Source organism: Scatophagus argus, chromosome 21 (genome assembly GCF_020382885.2).
Source record: "Scatophagus argus isolate fScaArg1 chromosome 21, fScaArg1.pri, whole genome shotgun sequence".
Taxonomy (NCBI): Eukaryota; Metazoa; Chordata; class Actinopteri; family Scatophagidae; genus Scatophagus; species Scatophagus argus.
This window is the reverse complement of record NC_058513.1, coordinates 3,579,193-3,604,829: the sequence shown is the minus strand read 5'-3', so window position 1 is coordinate 3,604,829 and position 25,637 is coordinate 3,579,193. Positions and strand designations below refer to the sequence as shown.

Below are 25,637 nucleotides of genomic sequence, written 5' to 3'. Positions count from 1 at the left end.
AGAGAATAGAAGGAGAACTTCACCCCATCCTTGCATCTGATCAACTGAGCCTTTTGAGGATGTCTCTTTCACATGCAATCATGATACTGTCACCTGTTACGCTGTATAAAACTTTTAGTGTGTTTTTTTTATCCTTGGTAATTGAATGGCGAGAACATTTGAAGGCTTGTCTCTTCCATGACAGCCTAATTAATGCCTAAAAATCCCTGTGGGTGCATTTATGTTTTCAGTATCTAAAAACTGATGCAGCACTGACAAACACAAGTGACATAACATCACCTGCATTTGTTCTCTTGTCAGCTGGACCACAAAGATCTGCCTTCCTCTGCGCTCCGAGAGCCATCAGACCAGGAACCTGTTCCATGACGTACACCCCTCCCTGCTGCTCTTTCTGCACCGCCTGCGCTCCATCACCATCTACAATCAGGTGACTCTTGCACATTTGCTCACATTCATGTATGGAGACGCGCATAATTGATGTTATATTTTTCAATCCAAAAACAAGCCATGAACCTGTTTCCTATTATTCCACCGTGTGCTTCGGCAGAGTGAGAAGCGCCTCGTGACAATGATTCGAAAAGACCTCAGTCACAATGTGTTAGAAGTGGAGCACACTGAGGGCACTGAGCGCTGGCTAGTGGTCAAAACCACACTGGAGCCCAAGAAGGTAATGCAACCACACTGGTATTCAGATCTAATTCTGTTGCTTCATTTTGTTCAATTTTGATCATGAGGGCTTTTCAAGGATTCTCACGAATGCTTTAGTTTCTATATTTTGTGCAAGAACAGAAGTTGACATTTTATGTTTTTGCAAATAGGCTACACTCTGCTGTCTGCATGTGTGCAGCGGGAGTAATTAAAGTCCAGTGACGCAGGTTACGGCAAGCAAGCGAGAAAGCTAAAGCGAGTAGTCCTCGGATATGCTTGGAAAATGTAACATCCAAGAATTGAATTTGATATTTAAGAAGGTGTGGGAAAGCTGATTTTCAGGCAAAAATATCATATCTAGATTTCATAACAAGATTTCATAACATTTCCCTCTATGAGACTAAAAAAAATCCAGACACACATGCAAGCACTTGAACGCCACCAGACAGATTTTAATGATGTGTTAGCCTGAAACAGCCCCACTGCTCTTTCTTCTTCAGTCACTTTTCTTCTTGTGTTCCCCGTCACCTGCAGTTAGGTTGTTAGAAGAGAAAAGAACTGAAGTTGAATGGGAGAAAACATGTTATGTTCCAGTTTCTCAGCAGCCATTTAACGGGCACAAAGATCAATTTCTGCAAGAGGTCGACTTTTCTGGGAGCCGTAGCCTCTGTTTTGACATTGATCCGTTTCTCCCTTAGATCAAAGAGGATGTTGAGTCCACCGAGCTCGCCCTGGCTTTCCAGCTTGACAGCAGCAGCACAGAAAATGACATTGTATGGCAGCCACAGAAACAGCCTGTGTTTGCTTACCTGCCCCTTCGCAGCTTCGGCTTCCGTTTCATCATCCAGGGTGAGAAAGGAGTTTGGAATTGTAGAGCTATCCATTCATGCATGCACTGGGTTTTGTTTTTTCCCTCTCACTCAAGTTTTCTTCTCCAGGTGACTTTGACATCCCTTCGTCTCGGGAAGATGTTGACAGAGACAGCTCATGGAACCAGTGGCTTCGATCTGAGATACCTCAGCTTTTCCTCAAGGCCATGGATGTCTTCACTGTAAGATGACACTGTATCGGCAGGGTGGTGGTGGGGAATTCAATTTCGGTTCAATTCCGTTTATTTATTTATGTAGCGCCATATCACAACAACAGTTGTCTCATGACACTTTCCAGTTAGAGCAGGTCTAGACCAAACTCTTTAATTTGATTTTAAGAGAAACCGAACAAAATCCCCATGAGCAAGCACGAGGAAAAACTTCCTTTTAGCAACTCAGTGTTGACGGCGGTCTGCCATGACCAGTTGGGTTGTGAGAGAGAGAGAGAGTAGTGGTGGTATACATAGACAGAGATGCATAACAATAGCAATAACAACAGAGTATTTGAATGACAATGACAGTATTAATAATTATTATTTTGATAGTAGTAGTAGAATTAATAATAATGGTGCATAAATATAATAGGTGGTAATAACAGTCATCAGTGTCAAGCAGGACTACAGCAGGAGGTCCAGACACGATCCATGGGAACCCGAGAGACGAGAAAGCACAAAGACTCCAGAGAAGAAGTCAAGTCAGTGACATGCATTGATGGGACATGAATGTGTGTGAAAGGAGAGTTAGAGGAGGAGAGAGAGAGAAGCTCAGTGCATCATGGGAGATTCCCCCAGCAGTCTAAGCCTGTAGTAGCATAACTAGTGGCCAGCCTAGGCCAGCCCTAACTATGAGCTTTATCAAAAAGTAAGGTTATAAGGCTACTCTTGAATGTAGAGAAGGTGTCTGCCTCCCGGACCAAAGCTGGAAGATGATTCCGTAGGAAGGGAGCTTGATAACTAAAGGCCCTGGTTCCAGTTCTAATTTTCTACTCTTTCACTTTTTTACTGACTCTAGGAACCACAAGTAAGTCTGCATCCTGGGAGCGTAGAGTTCTGGTTGGATAATAAAGTACTATGAGCTCTTTGAGATAAGATGGCACTTAATCATTTAGGGTTTTGTATGCAAGGAGGAGTATTTTATAGTCTATTCTGAATTTTACAGATTCACACACAGCCAGTGTAGAGAAGCCAATACAGGAGAAATATGCTCTCTAATATGAGTTTTTGTCAGTACGTGTGCTGTGGCATTCTGGATTGGTTAGAGAGTCTTTATGAACTGATAACAGGGAGAGAAATCACTAAAAGAACAAATGAGATGTTACTTTAATGATCTCTGCAAGGATCATTCACATTAATACAAGTAGAACGCAGCAATTGGAGAGAAGCAAATATGTAGCGTAAAGTATGCGACTGACTTTGACAAGGCCAAAGATTGCAGAAGGTTGAAATTACCTGTGCTGTAATAGGTCATATGGTAAATTGAGAATAGTGTGCAACTGGTTTTATTCACATATTAATTCCAGTAGCTTCCAGTCTGCTATTTTTTAGGAGTCTTAATGAGTTATCAGATCAGTAAGAAGAGTGCCAACAAAAAACAAACAGGGGAATCACTCATTTCAAATCAACAAAACAGTTTGGAATTTGGTAGAGTGGTAGGATTTTACTGGTGACAGGAAGAACGTGACTGAGAAAATCTGTTTTCAGGGTCCTTAATGTGAAGCATCTGGGCAGGAAGTGCTTCATTGACTTGGCAGCGATAAACGTAAATGAAAACAAGTGGAAATGATTAGTGAATGAAAACCAGTATTTCTGTTAGAAGAGAGACTCTAAGCAGATTTGTAATATCAACACATTAACGTGATGAAAAAGTTTTCAGTAAATCCAAATTAAAACAAGCAAATTTGAAAACAGGGAGGTCACTAGTTCTTGGCTGGATTCTTCCTTTAAAATGGTGTTCTGTGTTCTCTTTATTCCAGGAGCACCCAGAGTTCAGGGGGCTGAATGGCCTCTGCCAGTTCCTGCACTTTATCCCCCTGCCTGACGAAGTGTTGGACTTCTTCAAGCCTGTTGCAGGGCAGATTATTCAGTTGCTCAAGGGCAAGCGTTTCCTGCCTACGCTCAGCTCAGGTATTAATCACATCTGTGGACCTTAAAAGCACCCAAAAAACAACTGAACACATTGTATCTAATCCGGCAGCCGTTCCTCTCCGTGCTTTCTCTCCCAGATGGTAAGGTTGTGAACAAGCTGCCGTCCGAAGTGGCCGTCTGTCAGGACGCTGTGATTCGCAACGTGATTGGTGGAGACGAACTCGAAAGGCACTTGTCTCTGTCATATCTCCATCCGAGTTTGAGCAATGCGCCACCCACCTCCCTGCTCACTCACCTAGGAGTCCGATACCTGAGGGGTTCTGATGTTTCTACGGTAACCACAGCCATGGCCAAGGAGCTGATGAGAGTGGAAGGCATCCATTCAGGTGTGAGCAGTCAGAGTGCGGGAAAGGGAGAAAGAGGGAGAAATTAGATGAAAAGTCAGTCCGTATCACTTCGAATGATGGCAGAGCACGATGGATTGTAACTGCCAAGAGATCGCAACATGTAACAGGATTGCATGTATACTGATAACATAGAGACTGTGAGTGATTCAGCTCCCTAGCATAACAACAGCGTTCACTGCAAACGCACATCAGCTTCTATAGAGTAAAATTTTTCAAATATTTTACTAAAAAAAGATCCAATCCATATTTTATTATGCAATTTAGACCATATTGTCTATAAATATTCTTCTGTGACTCAAAGACTTCGATGTGATTAACTTTGAACACACATTTTTCTGTTTAGATGTAGTGAGATTTTGGAGCCATTTTAATATTTGCTAATTAAAGGACTACTGTAGTGGCTTTGTTATTCATTATGTTTAAAACTTCCTCTTCTTTTTACTGATAAATATCAGAATATTTCATGAAAGTAATATTGATCTTCATCATTGGGTACTCACAGAATTTCATTTTGTCATTTTGAAAACTTCACTGTCATGTAAAATTCAGAAAATGTTTGACTCCAGACCCATTTCCTTTTAGATGACGGCCTGCGTCAACTGGCCAGGCTGCTGGTTTGCAACTTCCGAGCTCTGGAGCACGGCTATGGAGAGACGGACTCCGTCTTGCAGACTCTCAGGGGTCTACCCATAATCCCGCTGGCTGACGGACGCGTGGTGGCACTAAGCGAGGAGGGAGTGTTCTTTCCAATGGAGGAAACCAAGACCAAGAAAAAGAACGCTCAGGCTCAGACAGGTAATTTCGCCTCAGTTTATACTCTGCTAGTACAATTATTGTTCAGCTTATTGAATGCCAGAACATACTGTATTATTATCGTCACTTGTAGCCAGTGGTAGCAGTAACATCTTCAATGTTATACATCTCAGATGCTTACCTTCATTTGGCAATGCACCCCTCTCCATTGCCATGACAATGGAAGTTTGGCTCTGTGACAGGTGTTTGGCAGGTTTAATTGTACACTGTGTTCTTGTTAAGAGTGTCTCCATCTGAAAAGACCAAACATTTACAGATATTTTCTGTTTTTGCAAGCATGTTTTGAAGACGCTGTATGATTTCAAATAGGCAAAGTGTTTAATCAGAAAGAAGAAAATGTACCCGTAAGAAAATGTGTTTCTTTTATTCATTTCAGCCATATGGTAAATCTGATGCATGTTACAGCTTAGGTTTTATTTCATAGCTTGGGACATTTGTTCTCTCACAAAATGAATTGCAGAGATCTCACCAGTGCAACATCACTAAAAATAGGTCCAATATAGAGTGCATGGGTATGTAGAGTCAGAGAAGAATTTGGAACAAGACAGCAGTGTGTGTCTGTGTTGTTTTGTGTTTGTAATTATCACACAGCACCTGCAAAGAACTTCTGGTTGTACATGTGCCTCCTGATTGCACAGTGCTAAATCCACCACCACAAAAACAAAACACAGATAGAAGAAGAAAAGCAGTGTGAATGTAGGGCAGTACAGTTTCACAGGCTTCCACTTTCCAAAAAAGATATAAATGGATGTAGACAAACAAAAACAGATAAATATGTATCACTGTGGTGATGGTGAGAGGTGCACATCTAACATGTTCCATTTGTGCTCACAAATGAAGAAAGAAACTGAAAATGATGGTGTGATCGTGTTAGACATGAGACGAATAAAAATAGCGCATTGAATTATTTGCCACATTTGGACCAAGATAAACTGACATGGTAATTCAGGCTGTAAAACAAAACTTTCTTTCTGGTCTGAGAAGCTTAGACAAACGCAGTCCATGTTGTTTGTCTGACCTCTTGTGAGAGGACCTGCTGCTACAGCTGTGTCTGTTCTCTCAGAAGTCACCACAGTCACGGACACTCGGGGCAGCGAAGTAGGTGTTTGACGAGCTTCACGTCTCTGAGAATAGGCAGACATACAGACACCAGAATATGCACACACAAACGCGAGGACACACCATGTTGTGCGTCATCATCGCATTCAGAAACAGAAGCAGAAACCCCATAGCAGAAGTTTAGAATGGCAAGCATGAATAATTGACTTTCACACTCTGATGTAAGCATCATGCCTCTGCAGCTTGTTAGCTTTAACACTCGTGAAGTGTAAGTGCTCAGACGTCTTTATAAGCACCTCAGAGGTGCTTTTGGACTTTAAACTGATTTTGAAAAGTTGAGCTGAAATTCCACAAGCAGTCAGAAAAGAATTTCTATATATCACAGTTCGATCATGATTTCTTCCAGTAAAACAGAATATTAAATGTTCTTATGGAGGCTTGAACCAACCACTTTCGACCAATAACATGACATCCACCCATCAATCAGTCTTCAACTTCTTTTCTTCTTTTTAATCTTAAACTGCACAATGCTAGTTTAAGACTCCATTAAGACTACTTCAGAAGGATGCTGCCAGAGTGATTGGCTGCGTTCTCTCTCTGGGGTTCACAGAGAGTAAGTGTATCGGGCTCGGGACCCAGCAAACTTGGTTGGACTGAGAGTGAACAGACTCAGAGATGAACCGAGGCCAGGTTTTATGATGGAGAATCTGGAACCAAGGAGGCTTATAGAGTTCCTGATAGAAAGATAGCTTTAAAGTTCTGTATTGTAGCTGTTGTTAGACAAGGACTGCCATCTGGATTAAATATGTGACTAACATTAGTGCCCGTATTAGCTGGAGGGGGCCAGGAGCCAAACCCGTCAGACTGGATCCATCAGATGACCAGTCAGTGTACTGGTCTGTCCGTGTTTGTACGTCATACTACAAAACAGTTTATCTTGACTTCTGCTGCATTGATTTTTTTTTAAATTCTTGTCCATTTATTTTGAGACCCCAACATTATGGAAATGCTAAATGCTAAATTAGCATCACAAGTGGTGTTTCCCTTCAAATATAGACATAGATATTGTTAAAGCAGATAAAGCGTTTTTGCAAAGTTAAATGTTTAAATTTAGCCTTAGTGTGGTTTTAGTACATAATATATGTTAAACCATGCCATTTATTCACAGTTAAATATTTGCTGTTAATGTTCTATTTTTTATTTTGAACTAATTTTTAACCGATGAGTCTCTTGGCTTCTTCAGACTTCAGTTATTATCAGGATACTGGAAACTGACAGCAAATTAAATATTGTGATGAATAGCAACATTGATCATTATGGACAAAATTATAGTTTTTGCCATATCATCCAGCTCTACACTCAAGCTGATTTTCAGGCCAGTGAGTATAGTTGCTTCTCTCTGGAGTGAAGCAAGCCTTGTACAGCACAAACCTTGGACAGAGGTGTGTGTGTGTGCGTGTGATCGTTTAAGAGAGACAGCTGAGATAAACACAGTGTTCTCCTGAAATATTGAGCAGCACAGAATCAGTGGGGAGACACTCCTTAAGATGTTATTCTCAGAACATAGAAAAGTAGGTCACTGGAGGTTTTTGGTTAACACATTTAGATTAAAACAACAAAGAGGCCATTAAGTAATGCAAGCAGTTGCGACTCACAATGACTTCTTTGTAATCCCGGTCAAAATTAGTGTAGACATCAGTACTAAAATTTTGTCAGTTTGTCACTACAACAGTCTTCTGCCTCTCTTATCATCTGTCGAGTCGTAAGGGCTTGTAAATTAAGAAATGAGCTGAAACAAGTGAAACACTCTCTATCACTGTGAGGCTTGTCTATTCAATATTAAAGCACAAATGTATCCCCTACAATCCAATGCTACATAACAGCACTGTAAAAAAATGGCTTTTTGTAAAGTTTACAAAGTGTAATATATGTCATCACGGTCAGTGTCAGTGTTGATTCTTTTGTTAATTAATCAATAGCTTTGTTAATCCAGTTTACCCCTCACGCTGTGTTGTTTCACAGGACCTCTGTCTGCGTTGTATAAGGATGTAAATGTAGTTCACCCGTCTCTGCTGAACTGTGTGGAGCCTCTTGAGGGTCAGCAGGTTCGGGAGCTACTGAGAAGACTCGGTGTTCATGAACTTGAGCCTCAAGACCTACTGGAGCAGCACATCTACCCTACAATAAAGAGCAACAAGTGGAAGGTACCATACTGTTCATACTGGATCACAAAGTTGTTGCAGAAGTGACCTCAGGCTTTTAAATGACAGGTTTTAAGCTTAGAAAATGTTTCTCTTATTACTCTCTTTTTCCTTGTACCCCCTTTTTCTCCATTGATTCCACGACCAGTCGAAGTCAGAGGCCGTGGTGGTGAGTTACTTGGTTTTCATCAAGCTGCACTCCTCCTCCAGCCAGGAGTACTCAGACGCTGCAGTGCCCGTCCTGACCAGCAGGGGTCTGTTGTGTCCGGCCAGCGAAAAGGTGCACTTCTCTGAAGAGTACGGAAACATCGACCTACCAAAAAAACTGCCTGGTACAGAAAATCCTGACACACACACACAAACACACAGATTTACATTGAAGACCCTAAAACAATAAGGTGTTCATTTAATGCCACTTGTCAAGCCTTCTGACAAAGATTTGTTGCCTGTGGGTATGTTGTTATATATGAGATTTGACTCAGAGCCACCGTTCTCATTCAGTACTAGTGTGTTTGTCAGTTCAAGAACATTGATGACAGTTTGGAATGTTATGCGTGGTGACACTGACTACATTACACAAGTAGTCAACGTCACACGTTCCTGTTCTGTCCTGATTTTAAGTTATTGCTGATTTTTTTTAATCAATATAAACAAATAAATTAACTCTAAGACATATTATAGGAAGTCCCTACATTATAAAATTACTACATTCCATTAAAGTGTAATATACAGATTACTTTGTTAAAAATAGTAGTAATAGGTACTCTACTATTGTATACATGGTCTCATTTTCCATCTTTTGGAAACTAATGGCAGATGTTTTAGGTGTTTGTTGATGAAGTTGATGACATACTGAGTATAACTAAGTGTGGCTCAAGGGTGACAGAGCTGCCTCTAGTCAGCTTTGGGCTGCCCTTTACCAGCTATCCATAACTTTCATTACAGATTATTTGAAGATTATTTTATTAATTAATCATTTAATCAGTCTCCAAGTGTCAAACCTGACAAAGCTGAAGGTATTCTGGTTTGCTTAGCTTGTCCGCCATTTTTTGTTTAAATATTTAAACTGATTATCAAAACAGTTGCAGTATAATTTTCTTTCCGTGGTCTTACCAGTTGGTTGAAAAATTGGAGTTAGTTACCTTGATCAGCTCTGACAGTCCCTTACATGAACAAATGAGGCTATGGGGGAAAACAAGTACCAGCCAGCCACCCATCATTGCTGTTGTTAGTACTGGTGGTTTTCCAAATGATGACCCTGTGTCACATAAAGCTACTATAGATGGATATTTTTGGGGCCTGTTCTTTATGTTCCTGTCTTATTTGACACCAAAAAAAAAATCTCTGAGACTTTTTGAGACTCTGTGTAGTATCACAAAATACAGTATCACGATAGTTAAGTGTGTTAATATTTTCTCCTCCTTGGCTTCACTGAGGAAGTTATTGAAGCTTTGGTTCTGTTTGTATTGGGAAAGCAGTGTAGCAGTGTACCTGCGAGATTTGACTCATTACACTAATGTTTCACTGATTTAAATGGTTACCTGATGTCAAATGATAAACATAGCACTTCACTCTTTCAGTTCCTATCTGTCTTTCACTTTCTCATCTTCTTTACCTCTTTACTGTTCTGCTCTTCACCAGATTCATGTGCTTGTCTGCTTTTTCTCCACCAGGCTGTGATTGGGTTTTGCTGAGTCCCTGCTACGTGCAGACAGACAGCGATGTAGCAGGTTGGCGGGAGCTCTTCAGCCGCCTGGGAGTCAGAGATGGTCTCATCATCCGCAAACAGAGACAAACACTCACTCCTAAAGAACTGGTGAGGAGGACATCCCTGAATTGTTACCTCAGCTATTTAGGGATAACATCAAAATGCAATACATAAAACCAGACCAAGGTCATGATAGCCCCACCTGTGAGCATAGATGATAAATGGTTGTGGATATGTTGTGTAAGGACTCAATATTTACCGGTTGCGTGGACACCAGACGCAGAGCTCAGTCATCCTGAAACAGGCTACAGTGCAAACGAACTATGACTCACCATGATGGATAAGGTAGTGATTAAAGGATGAAGATACTAACTGTTATGAGTCACACTGGGACTAGCGAGATCAATATCTCCTTTGAGGATGAGCAGAAAAAGCAGGTGACTGATGGGAAGTGTCACAGACAGAGCTGAGGCTGTGCATGTCAGATATTCCTGATCCCTGTTTTATCCCGGGCTACAGCAAACAGGGATCTTACAGTATGTGGATTTATCCTGATACCACCAGTCATTGTCTCTATGCTGCCTTCATGTAATATGGGAAAACATGGTACTTACATTATTCTGCTTGCTTGCTGTACGCATTAGCAGATGCTTGGGAATTGGCCGTAACTTTATATTAAGCAAATGAACAAAACAGTTTATGGTTGCTTTCAAAATTTTCAATGCAGTGGCGGGCTTGTTATTTTCGGTTTATATTGCAGTGTTATGTTTAGTGTTAAAACATGAATATTCATGATTTGTTATTCAAAAGATTTATTTATAGAGTGAAATGCACTTCACAAAAGACAATTGTGAAAACAATAAAATGAGTACGAATTTGTCATTTATTCTTTTCCTTAAACTGGCAGTAGTTTAAATAGTATTTAGATATTAGTGTTAAATCAGTTCACTGTGTGAAAATATCAGATTTCCTTACAGTCAGAGAGATAAACAAAAAAGTGAGAGCTGATCACAGTACAGTTAAAAAATCCTAGCGCTCCACAGAGTGTCTCTCCTGCTGGGCTGTTGACAGCACTGTCAGCTGCAGCCTGGATGGCTGGCTCATGACTGAAGCTCAGAGTTGGAGCGGCGAACACACACTGCCCTCCGTTTCTGTTGCCTTTATATGTTTTCATCGCAGCTTTGCTGTGTGTGAATGAGTAACACGGTTATCCCCATATGATGCGATTGATTTATATGTCCTACCCAGTTTAGTAACAGTGTGTGTTTCATTTTTCTCTCTGTCTCCTCCTCCTTCTCCTCGTGCTCCTCCAGGCCTCTAGTCCCTGGTCAGCGGAAAGTGCGATGTGGAACCTAAATCCAAAGGACGGCTATGTCCTCGATGACTACCCTTGCGAGGAGTTTCACGCCCTGGCCACGGCCCAGCTGCCTGGCACCATTCTCCTGCAGCAGAGAATGGCCTTGCTGGATCTGCTGGCGACCAACTGGGGAACTGGGTAACGCACACACACGCACACACACACACACACACACACACAGACTTATTTCTCCTCCTGTGTCACATGTTGTCTAGTTGAAGATTGTCCCATTTGAGGAGCAGTTGCATTCACTGGTTGTGTGTTGTATTGAGGAAACCTAATGGCCACAGATGGTATCTTAATGGCTGTATGGTTAGTCAGGGTCAGGTAGTAATTCCCATAATGTGGCCATTAAGTGTTTTCTGGGGTAAAGTAAGTTCAATGTTGGTGACACATCAGCCTTTTGTTTGGTTTTTGGATTTTGAGGTCGCCAGACGGATCAGTCTGGGGATTAATTCATCTGGATTTAGCTGCTCTTAGCTCCGCCTCATGTCGTTATGGATGCTACTGTTTTAGATGTGTGTGAGCGGAGGACAGCAGGTCAGGTAAGGAGGTCACCTGAGCTTAAAAACCCATACTCGCACTCCCGGTGCAAGCAGAGTATACAAGCGACAGGCCGATTTAAGTCTTACGTGACCCTTCCTACCAGCCGCCCTTTTATATCACAGCTGAATGAATAATTAACGCATCGCACCATCGTTTTTGCATCATTTATCACTTACACTTCACATGACTGCCGTTGTGTTTTATATTGCAGCTGTTCACGTTAAGCTTTCCACAGTGTTCGTGTTTGTCTTCTTGCTCTGATTTTTTTTTGAACGCAGTCCTGATCAGCCACAGAAATGTTCTAGAGCGAAACCAGCACTCAAATGCACCACATCTGCAGACAATTCAAATTACTTGACTCTTTCATTAAATAATTTCCCCTCTGATTTCAGCATTAAAATGCAAAGGTGACATAAGAGACACTCTGAAAAACGTACATATTTTTCATGATGTATTGCCTATCTGAAGAAAGGCTGTACTAAAAGGAATGGAAAATAGTGACTGCATGCAACTAAAACATTGTGGTGCGTCTGAATTTTAGTCAACAGTGATGATAAACAAACAACAGTCCTGATGCACTCCATTAGGGTGTAATACATCCCAGGGGACTTTTACTAAGACCTGGCACGTTTTATTCACATCTGGAACTTAATGGAGAACACAAATTGCGTTTTCTGCTGCTGAAATACAAATGAAGACACTTTTGTAACTGAAAGCATGTGTTCCTATATGTGTTAGTTACATAAAACATAATGTCATCAGCAAAATAAAATGCTCAGTGGTTGAGTTAATTATCAAAACTGAAAAATCAGAAGATTTTTTTAGAAAAAATGGAAGAAGGCCAACTTGAAGTAATATTAGCTGCTGTAATCATACTGCACTTATCTGGATCTGCGGTGAGCCATTTAAACAAAAACAGAGATTCCAGCAGGAAGCCACTGAGCAAAACACAAACACAATGTGAAAAAATAAGGGGCGGCTTTGATGTTTTGCAGTGTTGTGCTGGGTTTGGTCTCTATAAAGCCTTCTTCGAGTTACCTGGTGGGAAGAAAACAATACAAGAGTTCATGCGAGTAATGGCATAAAATCACACATGTAGGTCATACAGAGAGAAATAATCTTCATATGTCAACACTGTTAATAACCACTAAAGGCAGGGAAGCACTGATGTGGGCTGCCTGTTTATCAGGGGGGCAAACAGAAACTAAAACTACAACTTTTTTCTTTTTTTTTTTTTTTTTTAACTCTGTCAGTGCATGGTGAGAGAAACTGTCATCTATTACACTGGTCAATTTGATGCAAGTTGATTCTTCTTTCGAGCGCAGATAAGAATTTCTCAGTGCATTTAACACTGACCGGTAAGCACGTGCAGTCCTGCCGAGTGCTGTACGTTGTGCGCAGGAATGTAGGTCAAACAGTCACTGCCGCTTTGTTTGACTGTCACAAGTTGCATTAAGATCCCGTAGTCACAGCGACAGAGGCTGTCATCCATGCACTGTAATCACTGGGCCTCTGAAGTGATATCAGAATCAGAAATTTATTGATCCCTGGGGGAAATTGGGTATATATATATTATATGATCTCATTATATGATTATATGATGTATTAAACATATCTTGTTAAAGAAACAGTGGCATTGTTGGCTGTCATCTAGTTTGTTGCTTCCACTGCAGAGAGTGTGGTTTGAAAGTTTGAATGAGTCTGTTCTTATCTATAATTACCTTTCCCATTCTTGCAGACACTGCTACTCTCAGTACCTCACAGCTAAGGTGGTGGACGGTGACGGGCGAGAAATTAAAAAGACCAAGTCCTCCTTCTACCACTTCTTGTGTTTCCTTCAATGGGTGCCTGCGTATCGCCCTCTGGAAGGAAACCAGCAAGAGAGAAAGTACCTCAGTCCGAACTCAGTCTACCTGAACTTACCTGAGGTCACCAGCCTGCTGGGGATTCATGTGTGTTATGTGGACCTAGACCCCAGCGAGTTTAGCAGAGCTCTAGGTAAAAATGTGTCTTCTGTGGTGTAGATGTCTGCTGTCCATATAGCTATAGGTCATCTTAGAATTGCTGCAGATTATTTTGACAGTTGCTTAACATCCACTCTGTTGGTCACTCTTTTCCCCTCTGTTAGGAATGAGGCAGAGTATCTCAGTAGATGCTCTCATAAACTACCTGAAGGAGTGGTGTGTCAAACAGGAAGGAGATAAGGAGCAGAGACTGCCTGAGGACGAGTTGGAGGGGGCGAATTTCACTTCCACAGTTCAGCACATCCACAACGTCTACACCCATCTTTATATGAACTGTCCCCAGGGCAGCCTGAAGGAGCTGTTCCAGCATAACCCCGCTGTGTTCGTCGAATTCAAAAGGTACGTTGTCAGCTCTGTTAGCATACCTTTTAAGATCAGTGTCTCGATCTTGTCACCACAAGTCTGTATTTGTCCTCCAGACGAAACGATGAATGGTGTTCAGGACGTTTCTACCACCTGAAAGAGGTGTGCTGGAGTGACCCAACGAGCATGTTCCAGCGCTACAAACAGCTGACTCATGGAGCAGACAGTCCTGTCCAGGAGCCCAAAGTCCTGGCTCCCTTCTACACCCCGCTGGATGGCATGAGAGAATTCTTCAATGTATGCTGATCTTTGACTGTTTTCCTGAAAAGATCCCATGCGTCAGTTTTTGTCACTTTTAGCAGCAGCTTATGTAATTCCCCTACACATATAAAATGTTTCTTTAAATGGCACTTTGCTGTCTATGTTTGTAGCCAATTTTAATACCAAACTCCACCATTACGTATCTACACTCTGCATGTGTCTGTGATTACGTATCTTATGTACAGCTGCTGAATGTGGATCCCAGTCCCAATATGAATCAGTACGTCGGTTTGTTGGAACTGATCTGTTCATCGTCTCCCATTCCAACTGCTGAAGTGCTACAGGATGTGTCTGTGCTCTATGCCAGACTTGGTAAGCACATTCAGATTGTCAGTGTTTTGTTTCAGAGTGTTTCTCTTTCACATATCTCCCATCTGTCTGCAGCTCAGTATCTCTCTGGTCAACAACTGTTATGTTTCCCTCTTGACTTGTTACATCCTCCCTCTGTTCCCTGACTAGTATAATATAATATAATACAATACATGTTTCTATCTTTAACAGCTCTGAAGTGTTTGGTTCGAGTATCTGGTGATCAGGAAAACATCCATCAGCCCAAACTCGATCCTGGTTACTGCTCCACCTTGAAGGGTGAGAAAGACACACATTTGTATTGCAAACACAACAGACCCTTTGTTGCATCTTTAATCTGTGTGGCTGTTAGACTTCCTCTACTGTAATTGTGTGGATGTGTGGCAGCAGCAGAGTGAGCTGCAGTGCTAATGTAATCAGGAACTCATCTGAAGATGTGTGAGTCCTCTTGAGAAGTCCTCAAGAGCTTTGTTCCCAAGCAGTAGTGACTTCTAATCGATGGCCTGGCTCTTCCAGTGTGGGGAAAAAGGATTTTTTTTTCTTTTTTTTTTTAGATGTAGTTTTAACAACAGAAAATAAGAGATGCAAATCATGGCCACAGCGATGGACCAAGAATGGAGCCTTGGGGAACTCAGTGGAGTCACTGAGGGTGATGCATTGCCCATGGCTGCTGAGAGAGTCCTGTCTTATAATTATGATTTAAACCACTGAGGAGCACTGTCCCTGATGTCAGCCTACTGTTCAAGGCAACTCAATAGGATAGCATGAGCAGCAGTGTCAAAAGCAGAGCTCAAATCCAAAAGAATTAAAGTCAGACAGCATCAGCTACAAGTAAGAGGAAATTTATTAAACTGATGAGAATGGGTTTACTGCTATGAAAACCCAACTGGAATTTATTAAAAATATCAAATGTATTCATCAAGTCTGGGTAAACAGTCTTATCTGAAACCTTCAGTTAAAACTGTAATTTAGAATTTAGGTCCAACGTTTTGAAAATCAGTGGTGTCAGGGCGCCATTGCATTCTTGAGGGAGGAGGGAACAAAGCCAGAGAGCTTTTTTTTTACGATCAATAAAACAGGTGGGACCAGTACTGTTAAAAACCTCTTGGAGACATCTTGCACACCATAAGAGTCAGTGAAGGATTTCATTTGGTCATTAGGTCCTTTAAAGTGAACAGTTTAAGCCACTAAAAGTACATAGAGAGAAATGTTGAAATAGTTGTTGTGAGGTTTTGTAGTTGAACAGTTTCAGCAGCGTATTTCCCTCAGTGTTGCACTCTTTGCAATATGATCAAGACTGCTGTGATGTCATGTAAGTCCAACAGGATTCAGTGGGTAGAAAATATTATACAGAACTGATTTTGGAGAAGTGACTTGTTGGATTCCTGTTGGCTTCAGCTTGTTGTTGAGGGTGAGGTTGAAAAAGCGAGACAGGGCACATTTTAGTGTCACACTGAAGGCCTTCGGTTGAACCTGGCTGTCCTTTATTTGTGTTCAGGTATGGTTTCTGATAAGAAGGTTTTCCCCACCAAGGACAACACCTGGGTGAGTCTGGCACGCAAACCGATGATTCCTGACAACAAAGAGCTGGAAAAGGTCTTCAGACATCACAAGCAGGTCTGCTTGCTCAACCTGCCAGCAGCAGAGAAGAAAGCTGCTCGCAAGAGCAAGACTGGGAACTTGGGTACGCTGTTTTTGCAGTTTTATTTGTTATTTTTTGTGCATATGGTTAATATTAGATTAGTACTTGATTACTTTTGATGATACTCAATAGGAGAACTTTACAAATAAAACCTGGGTTAAAATGGAAATCCTGACTGTGATTGTATAATTGCCCGCCAGTGCCGGGAGAACGAGCCAACACCGTGCCAGCCTTCAAGGAGAGGGACCGAGCTTTGTTTCTGGATATCTGTGGGATCCGTCAGCTGTCCAGGTGCGTCAAGACTGAGCCACAGACGGAGTCCCTGAGACCCTGTCCATCCATACAGGCCATGGTGCGCTCCATCGTACCCTACATCCAGAGGTTCCTGTACTACGAGCAGCCCGATGTCTATTCAGAGCTGGTTGACAACAACTTTGGAGAGAAAATCAGACGACTTAACTTCAGACAGGTCAGAAGATCTCACCTACTTGGTTTGGAGTGCTTTAAAAACTGTAGCGCACATTGCTTATTTGACTAAGGAAGTGGCTCATTATGCAGGCATGACAGGGATGTTATTCTGCTAAGTGAAGAACAGCTCCAGATGTGCCCTTCAGTTGTGGATTTGTCTTACAACACCAAATTCAGGTTGTAAATGGTATAGTGACAATCCTGATTTCCACTCATTGTTCCTGATCTTTGGCACAGAGAGTGAGCGTCAGAGAGCAAACATTATGTCATCTGTAATGTGCCGTATGTTTACAGGTGGGCAAGCTGTACATTCGCTACCAGCTGGATGATGCTGGCGATGAGGTGGTGGAGGTGCAGGATGTTAACTGTCTGCTGAAGGATGAGAAGGAGCTTTACATCCAGAAAGATCACCTCTCAGCCAACCTGGACATCTGCAGGTGTGTTTGTGTGTTTGTGTGTGCATGCGTGCCTACAACTGATCCCATCAATAAGAAATCAAACTTTGTAAAGAAATAAAGCATGAAGAAAGGAACTGTGAAAAAAAAAAAATCCATTTCATACTCCTGTATGTGAATATATGTGTTATATGTTTGAATCTGTGTGTGTTTCAGGGAGCTGGTGAAACTTTTCTGCACGGAGAGCAGCCACAGGAAAGATCTGATGTCTTTCCTGACTTCCCTGATAGGCTCACTCAGTGTAAGTGAAGTACGATGCCTTCAAGCATTGATCACAAATCCACATCCAGTGAAAAGGGTGTTTGCTCGCTCACACTCAGCCCTCCCGTCCTCTGTCTCGTCCATCACACTTCCACACTGCGCCGCAGAGCTGACCGCAGCTAGAACTAATAGGCCGTTTCCCCCGTGGGAATCACGTTTGCATCACATGGCAATTTGCTCTCATCTCGGTGGAGCAGTGCAGCAGCAGACACTCCGTGAAGTGGGAGAGCTAAAAAGGTTAACGGGCCTCGACTTTGATGCCTCTCTGTTTCATATCCTGTCTTTGTGCAGCAGCGTCTTTGAGGCACACAGCAGAATTCGGCTGTGTTATATAATTGATGATGAATCGTGGAAAAGATGCAGCCGTTTAATTTAAGTCTGGATTTTCCAAAGTGAATAACATGTAAGTTTTGACTTTTTGATTGAAGATTTTAATGATGTGGTTGTGAGACTTTACAGGGATTTAATATACTGGAGTCAGATTGATGCTGATAGGAGAGGCTTAGGGGAAAATGCATCCACATCCGCCTCTCGACTTATTATATTCGCATATCACTTTAACATTTATATTATTCCGGGGAATTGATCAAACGGTCACTGGCTGCACATGTTAATAAGGTCATCAACATTTTAATGGGATGAGACGTCTCTGAAGCAGCGAGGTTGGGAGCGCCACTTCCTCTGTTGGTTAGAGAATCTGAAAGGGGAAATCTGCTCAGCTCTGGTCTTCAGACGCGTTCTTTTTGCGAATCTTGAGTGTTAATCCTCAGTTTCTGTTTGAGCTATTTAATTTCGCTCTGAAAACAAGCCATTTTTATAGACAGAATAATGAAATTCTCCTATTCTTGAAAAAAAAGCATCAGGGAATTCTGTAAAACAAATATAATATCCTGCATCAAGATTAGATCTCAACCTTGCTGCATATTGTCCCCCCACCCCCACCCCCCCTGCTCATCAGGACTCAGGATCCCTGAAGAGGTTCTTGCTCAAGGAGGACATCAGAGAGCTGCCCGATGAGGAGGAGGTGTGGGAAGTCCCAGAGCCCCCCAAGTTAGATCTGAACCTGGAGAGAGGTATGGAGGGCACACAGTGAACATTCCCACAAAGTTCATCACTTCACTTAAAGCAACAAAATGTCATTTTTGACAGAAGAAATAGCATCTTCCTGTTACAGATGCCATGTGAAATTCTTAAGCAGTGTTGTCATTATGAGAAAAAGTGTGTGTGTTGTGTTGCAGAGATAGCATGCTAACCAGCTAGCTCAGGCTCGCTCCTGGCTTGTAATGCCACTTCACAAACTCTCCTCGCTTTTAGTTTAATAAGTAAACAAAACAAACTCACAAAATTGTCAACGAAGGAATTATTCTTACACATATTTTCCTTACTAAGCAGAAAAATACAACATTACACCTTGTAAAGTGAAGTATCCCCCTTTTGCCTCACTTAAACAAGCAAAATAATCCCGTTAACTTAGCGTACACGCTTCATTCAAATAAGAATAGTAAAACTCAAGCCTGTCTGTGAACATTCTGCCTAAATCGTGACACATAGATTTTTATCATCAGTGGTGGTTGTTGTAACAGTAAAGACAGCAGCTCCCATGAACCCATGCTGCTTCTCTGCGTCATCAGACTGCCCCTTTTGTTTTCATTGGTTTGATTGGCAAACCCTTGGCAGCAGAAATGACATGCTGTGCATTTAAAGGATAAGTCAGGTTATATTCTATATTTTTCTTATTATCAACTAAGCGCATTAAAAAAAAAAAAAAAAATCAAAAGTGTGTTAGTCCTGTATTCTATATTATGTTTATACATTTTCAGGTATGTAGGTAGGTGCAAGAAAATATTTCCAGCAGGACAGTGGATGTTTGTGTTGATGCTAATGATAAAACATGTTACACTGTGCAACAGTATGGCTCACTGATGAGTCTTTAGACGACAATAGAGCTCCGTGGCACATAGGAAGAAGATACATCAGCCTTTGATACACACACACCAAAAAGAAAAAGAAAACAAAATCATCCCAAACGTTTGCAAACGACTGGAACGCCCAGTTTTCTAAAGAAATTCCCTTTACGGTCCGAATGTGTTGAGACATGGACGAAGGACTGCATTTGGTCTTTGCTCCGTCCTCATTAACAAATCCACAGAAAGTTGCAAAAGTAGAGAGGGGGAATATGTATGTGCAGTCTGGTGTTAAAGTGTTAGATAATGACAGTTTGACGCAGAACACGAGGATAACTGGAGCATGAGATGAATCCTAACAACACTGTGCTGCTTTCTCCCGGAGTCTCTGCAAAAGTGACATCTTGCATCTGCAGTTTCTCCAGTTCCCTCCGTGACACTTGCCCCGATTTCCATTATCATTTCATAATATGTGGGGTTTTTTTCTTCTCAGTCTCAGCTTTGCACAAACACGTTTGTTCACACGCACACACACACACAAGCAGATAACTGGTGTGTTTCTCTCATATGCTAATTTGGGTTTGTTCACTGTTGTGTGTGGCGACATAAAAGAGCAGCTGTTGCCAGGGCTCAAAGAGTGAGAGAAGCAGATCCCTCACTGCAGCAAAGAGCAAGCACACACTGTCTCTCTATCACACACACACACACACACACACATATGCAAGTATTAATATGATCAAAAGACTTTTTCATCACAAATCTGTTCAGTCGTATATGATTGATGTGTTACAGCTTTTATTGCATCTTTTCTTCTTCTGCTTTGGTTTTAACCAACTGAAAATGTTGTGCTTCAGTGCTATCAAGGAGTTACTCCTCCAGCAGCACCCCAGAGGAGCCATCTCGCCCTGCACAAGAGGATGGAGAACAGACACTGGTTTGCTGGCCTCCTCGAGCATCCATATTAAATACAGGAGCCAGTCGCACAGGTAAAAAGAGATGGTTGTTTCCAGCGTGGTCATTCTATCGCAATGCAAAACTGCATTTATAATTTCCAGCAATTTCCTTTCTGGCAAAAGTTCATGCCGATAGCAGTGTGGTGGATGCTGTCATGAAGATGTGGCCGCCTCCTGCTGGGCCCAAAGAGAGAGAGCCAGAGAAGGACGTCGCCCTCAGAGGAAACAGCCAGAGTGCCAGCAGCACCAGCACCAGCAGCTGCGAGGCAAACCAGCCACCCATAAGCAACAGACCTACAGACCAGCCTAGCCTTCAGACACTCCATCCAGGTCAGCCTAAACCTGTTGCTGTGACCTCCAACACACCACGCAGTGTGGGGGCGATCCGTGTTTTTGCAATGGAGAAAGCAACAGGCTTTGACCCATCTTGACACTAGCTAATGAACACTAAAACTAAGACTAACTAATGCTAAATCAAACAATCCTCTAAAACACACTAGTTTAAACTATGACCTGAAGCTAGCCTGCTACCTAGCAACTGTCTAAAATTGCTGCCTAACCTACTGAATACTATAAACACAGAACTAACTATAAAATTAATACCAAAGTATCTATGCTAACATTACAATGAAAGACCTAAGTCACAATATTAAATCCACGTAATTCACTCAAATCGCTCCTAACTCTCAACGGTCAGCAAAGTGCAGAGACCTCAGTTTTATAGGAGGGAGGGGAGGGGTGGGGCTCATTGTTTTGGTTAAAGCAGCTAATGAAACACACGTTTTCGCAGGTGCTGATGGAGACCAAAAACAGAGCTAAAAGCAGAGAAACTACTGTATTTACACACTTCGACTTGTCAGATACACAACTCTTTGTGGGCTTGTTTCTACTGAATGTGTAAATAAATAGGCTGTGTGTCTTCATTAGTTAATAGTGTGACTATTTTGTGTTTTAATTTTGTCCCACTGTCTGCAAGTGGGACAAAAAAGAATTAGTGCAGCTTTAAGTCACATTGAAAATTGGTTTAGTTCTCTAAATGTTAAATATTACAAAGTTTGTTTAACAGAACTGGCTAATGATAATACAGCACTATAAGCTAATGCTCTTTAAAGGTTGGTGATAAGTAATAAATTATGGGATGATTGTTTGACAGAACTTACATTTGGTTATTATTTTAATAATTTTTCTATAGTGTGGCAGCATTTTAAAGCAAGCTTCAACTTACTTTTATGGTAAATATGTAATCCATCCATAAATCCATTCTATTTAAGTATGGTCTGTCTTAATTAAACTAGTCCAGTTTAGATTTCTGAGCATGTTGTATTCACAATTGGTTCTGTGCTGGTTCTGAGTGTGGTACAAACAAAACCCCCTGCCATCAGAACGAATTGAACGATACCATGATCGGACATACAGCACATCCGGTGTTAAATGCTTCCATTTGGTCTTGTCTATCACCGACAGAATGCAGTCAACAGAGTGAGACCACGAAGTCTGGCAGAGCCGAGGATAGAAAAGAGAGCCTCACAGCTCCCAGACCTCCATCTGCACAGCCTGCTGAGACAGCCAGCGAGCAGCCGGCTCCAAACAGCCTGTAGGCTTCTTCTTCTCATCCCCAAAAATCTGAAAAATGAATGAAGAAAACCAATGTTGATTTTTACTGTTACTCCAATTAGAATCCCAATTCCCCCTACCTTCTTTTGCTCCCTTTCGTCTCTAAACGGAGCCTTTCTTTTTCTCTTTACCAGCATTGTTCCTGAGGCCATGGTGCTTTCCGGTACTTTCCAGGGGACCTCAGCTGCTGCAGAGACTGTGCGTCCTCCTCTGAACCTGGACTTCCCTAACTGGAAAACACAGGCCACACTGGAGGACATGGAGCTCACCTGCCAGAGACCAACCACCGTCAGTACACGGACTACACGGCATGTTTTCTCAGCGTTTGAGTGTTAGCAAGATTTTCTAAACTGTACTGTGCTTGCGTAGGTGGTGTTGTCGGACGACGCCAAGGATGTGGCTATGATCGGCGAGTGGGGGGAGCAGCTGGTCAACTCCTTCCTCTGCCACTGGAGAGACAGCAACGAGCCTGGACGACCCACACACGTCCTGTGGTGCAATCAGAGCGGAGAGAGCGGCCATCCCTACGACTTCAGGCTCACGTTTGGAGCTGCAGGACGGGAGACGTTGGTGTACGTGGAGGTGAAGGCGACCGTGAAGAGAGAGAAGTCGTTCATCCACCTCTCTGCCAACGAGCTGCACTTTGCGCTGAAAGAGAAGGAGCGCTATCACTTATTCAGAGTGTACAGTGCAGGAGATGCCCAGAATGTTCGACTGTGTCGCATTCAGAACCTGGCACAGCATCTCCACACCAAAGACGTGGCACTTTACCTGTTCGTATAGGTGTGTTTGTGGAGGTATTTGCACTTTATTAACCCGTACCACAACTGCACTGTAAACCATTCATTTGCCTCTGAAAGTCCCTCCTAACTGCACTGATTTTAGTGTTTTTATTTGTTTTAGTGCTGTATGTTATTTTGCTTGCTGAAAAAATGTGCACATTCCTTTTTCATCTGACTGTTCAAGGTTTTTTTATTGCCAGTTGTCTACACACAGTAAGCGTACAATTTTAAATTCTTAAGTGGATTTTACCAAATGCTAACCTTCTTTTTAATTCCCGTTTCCTCACCTTTCCTCAAGCATTACTTTGAAATAAAATCCTTTTTCTGACAGCTCAATGTGTTGGTCTTGTGCTACCGTATGTGTACAGACACAGCTTGTTTTTACCCCTTGAATAAGCCTGCGGGCGGTTCTAACACATCATTAGCAGTGAGGGATTCTGTCATCTTAACTTTGCTCACTGCGATTGTAGCTGAGGTTTTGAGTTAAATCAAGAGGAAGTGCAGCTGACTGGACAGGTCCCTCATAGGCTCCCATCATTCCTGGTAATTACACTGTCACAGGCTGCACTTCGATAGTGCAAGCATACAAAACATCTGTATGATGCTCACACAGCTCTATCCACTCATCTATAACCACTTACAAGGCTCTTTTTGATACAGCTATTACTCTTCGAAGAAAAGGCCGTCGAACATTTTGCACAGTTCAAGCCTGACCAAGAGAAAACATCTGACTCTGAAATATTTTCCACCTTTTTGTTTTGCTTTGTAACGGGAAAAAAAAGGGCAGATTCTGTGGGGGAGGTAACAATGCAGAGAAAGCAATCCAGCATCACATTGTGTGAAAAGAACCGAAACTTTTTGTGGAGCGCCTCCCCCCCAGAAAGGACCCCTGGCAGTCCCTCAACCTCACTATGAGAGCCACAGTCTGTGTACTTGCTGTAGGATGGTATTCTTTGCAAAACAGGACACTTATTACCCCATGTGATGAGCGTTGGTGGAGACATCCAAAACAGCTTCTGGGGACAGCACCTCCCTATTTTCATCCTGTGATGCAACCACTCGGTAACCAGAGGGCTGTTTTCTACAAAGAATCAGTCATGGATAATGTGTTCCTGTGAGACTAAATATATGCATATATGTATATATGAGCCGATTGCAGCGGATTTCCATTCAGAACAACGGCTATTTAATGTAAGGCTGTATATATAATACTGCACAAGCATAACATAGGTTAACATAGGTTATTCATTTAAAATGCAGTCCAGTATCTTAGAATACATTTCATAGGAATCTAATGCCCTAATAGAAAAAATGAACGCCCTCAAATTGTTAATCTGCTGCACTGCTGTGGGTCACAGAACTGAATATTGTTCCGATGTTACAGAGACTCTTACTGAGCCACAGTCATGAGACAGAACAGAGATGACTACCAGGTGAAAACACATTTATATTAGTGGCACCCAACCCCGCACAGAAACTGCCTCTGTATTAGCCCTATGGGGCATTCACATGCAGCTTGTAAACTCCAACGTCAGAGCTCACAAGGTAAGTTTTTTTTTTTTGGATTGAAACAGTAACAAAATCAAACTTGAGACACAAAACCGCTTGGTGATGATTGTTTGTATATTTAAAGAACTGTGCTTAGTAGAGGATTATTAACAGAATCTATTTTTTTAGTCATTATTATTATGTACAATGTACATTGAGGTGCAGAGGATTTTATAAGGGAGACAAATGAAATGTTGCAAATGAAATGATACAAAATTAAATAACAAAACAAAGCGTGATACTAAACTTATGCAAAAAGTAGGCTTTGTACAGGGACAATTAAAAATGGAGACATTCAGGTAGTTTGCAAGTCATGCCAGAGAAGTTGCTTTTGCAGACTGTTCAGAGTAATTGGAGCCGAGCACATGAAGGCTTTGTTAGCAACACACCACAGATATTCTGTATGTTTTGTGATCTGACAAAACTGTGAGCAGACTATTCAGAGGTGTGACAATATTTTGACTGAAATTACTTTACAAATAAAAATATGACTGTTGTTGTCTTGCCCTGAGCTGAAACAATGTCCACAATTCATACTGACTTCCTTTTACATTAGAAAACATCAACAGCAACTTATCTGATAGTCTGAGCTGAGCTGAGTAAAGGAAGATCTCAAAATATTAAAGATGAACTGCATTATGAAGTATCAGTACATGAAAAAGGCTATTAGTTCTGCACGGATTAACACCTCAATTATTTCCAGAGAGAATAAAAATGGGAAAAGCAGTAACTCCCGAGGCCCGACTATTTAACAGGTTTTGTAATTTTTTTTTAAATAAATGCCACAAAGAGGATTTCATATTCTATTATTAGCATTGTTGTTGTTGTTAATAATAATAATATGTTTGCTGTATTTAAGAACTAAGAATTGCTTTATTGACAGTATATATATTTTTACATACACAGACTGAATTTGTCTTCTACATTTGACCCATCCTGAACACACACATGCAACACCTGGCAAAATTACATGCAGTGAAACACACACAGGAGCAGTGGGCAGCTTGCTCAAGGGCACATTAGCCAGCTAATGGCAGGGGGACATTTTTCACTTCAATCACTCCCATTAATCACTCCACCACACCCAAATTTTTCCTGCCTGTCCAGTGGGGGAATCAAACCAGCAACCCTTTGATCACAAGCTTCTCCAACCTCTAGGCCACAAAATAACACAGGAAGATCTATTAATGACATCCCCGCACCTGTCTTGGTATTCCCGACTGCTCATGAAGGCAGCATAGTCTGTACGGAGACAGCGAGCAGCGGCGGCTCCCGGCGGAGCAGCGCTGTGATTGGCCAGATCGGAGAGGAGGGGGAGGGCTTTGTCCCCCCACCCCACCCCCCCTCTCCGCTCCTAGTCT

General features: G+C 41.9%; 1 protein-coding gene across 3 annotated transcripts in view; it reads left to right on the top strand.

The window, feature by feature from the left end:
• wu:fj29h11 (protein NO VEIN) overlaps positions 1 to 23,064 on the top strand; it is a 41,910-nt gene extending 18,846 nt beyond the window's left edge. For all 3 annotated transcript variants that reach the window (XM_046376617.1, XM_046376615.1, XM_046376616.1), the window contains 26 exons: positions 301 to 427; positions 548 to 667; positions 1,347 to 1,497; positions 1,587 to 1,699; positions 3,490 to 3,640; positions 3,739 to 3,987; positions 4,591 to 4,803; positions 7,903 to 8,084; positions 8,230 to 8,413; positions 9,755 to 9,897; positions 11,103 to 11,284; positions 13,431 to 13,690; positions 13,821 to 14,055; positions 14,136 to 14,316; positions 14,526 to 14,652; positions 14,842 to 14,928; positions 16,148 to 16,333; positions 16,492 to 16,760; positions 17,054 to 17,196; positions 17,371 to 17,455; positions 18,434 to 18,548; positions 20,234 to 20,365; positions 20,456 to 20,662; positions 21,797 to 21,926; positions 22,081 to 22,234; positions 22,316 to 23,064. In XM_046376617.1, coding sequence (XP_046232573.1) covers positions 301 to 427; positions 548 to 667; positions 1,347 to 1,497; positions 1,587 to 1,699; positions 3,490 to 3,640; positions 3,739 to 3,987; positions 4,591 to 4,803; positions 7,903 to 8,084; positions 8,230 to 8,413; positions 9,755 to 9,897; positions 11,103 to 11,284; positions 13,431 to 13,690; positions 13,821 to 14,055; positions 14,136 to 14,316; positions 14,526 to 14,652; positions 14,842 to 14,928; positions 16,148 to 16,333; positions 16,492 to 16,760; positions 17,054 to 17,196; positions 17,371 to 17,455; positions 18,434 to 18,548; positions 20,234 to 20,365; positions 20,456 to 20,662; positions 21,797 to 21,926; positions 22,081 to 22,234; positions 22,316 to 22,729 — 4,540 coding nt within the window. In that variant the 3' untranslated portion in view covers positions 22,730 to 23,064. The remainder of the gene's footprint in view (positions 1 to 300; positions 428 to 547; positions 668 to 1,346; positions 1,498 to 1,586; positions 1,700 to 3,489; positions 3,641 to 3,738; positions 3,988 to 4,590; positions 4,804 to 7,902; positions 8,085 to 8,229; positions 8,414 to 9,754; positions 9,898 to 11,102; positions 11,285 to 13,430; positions 13,691 to 13,820; positions 14,056 to 14,135; positions 14,317 to 14,525; positions 14,653 to 14,841; positions 14,929 to 16,147; positions 16,334 to 16,491; positions 16,761 to 17,053; positions 17,197 to 17,370; positions 17,456 to 18,433; positions 18,549 to 20,233; positions 20,366 to 20,455; positions 20,663 to 21,796; positions 21,927 to 22,080; positions 22,235 to 22,315) is intronic.
• Positions 23,065 to 25,637: the final 2,573 nt, after the last annotated feature.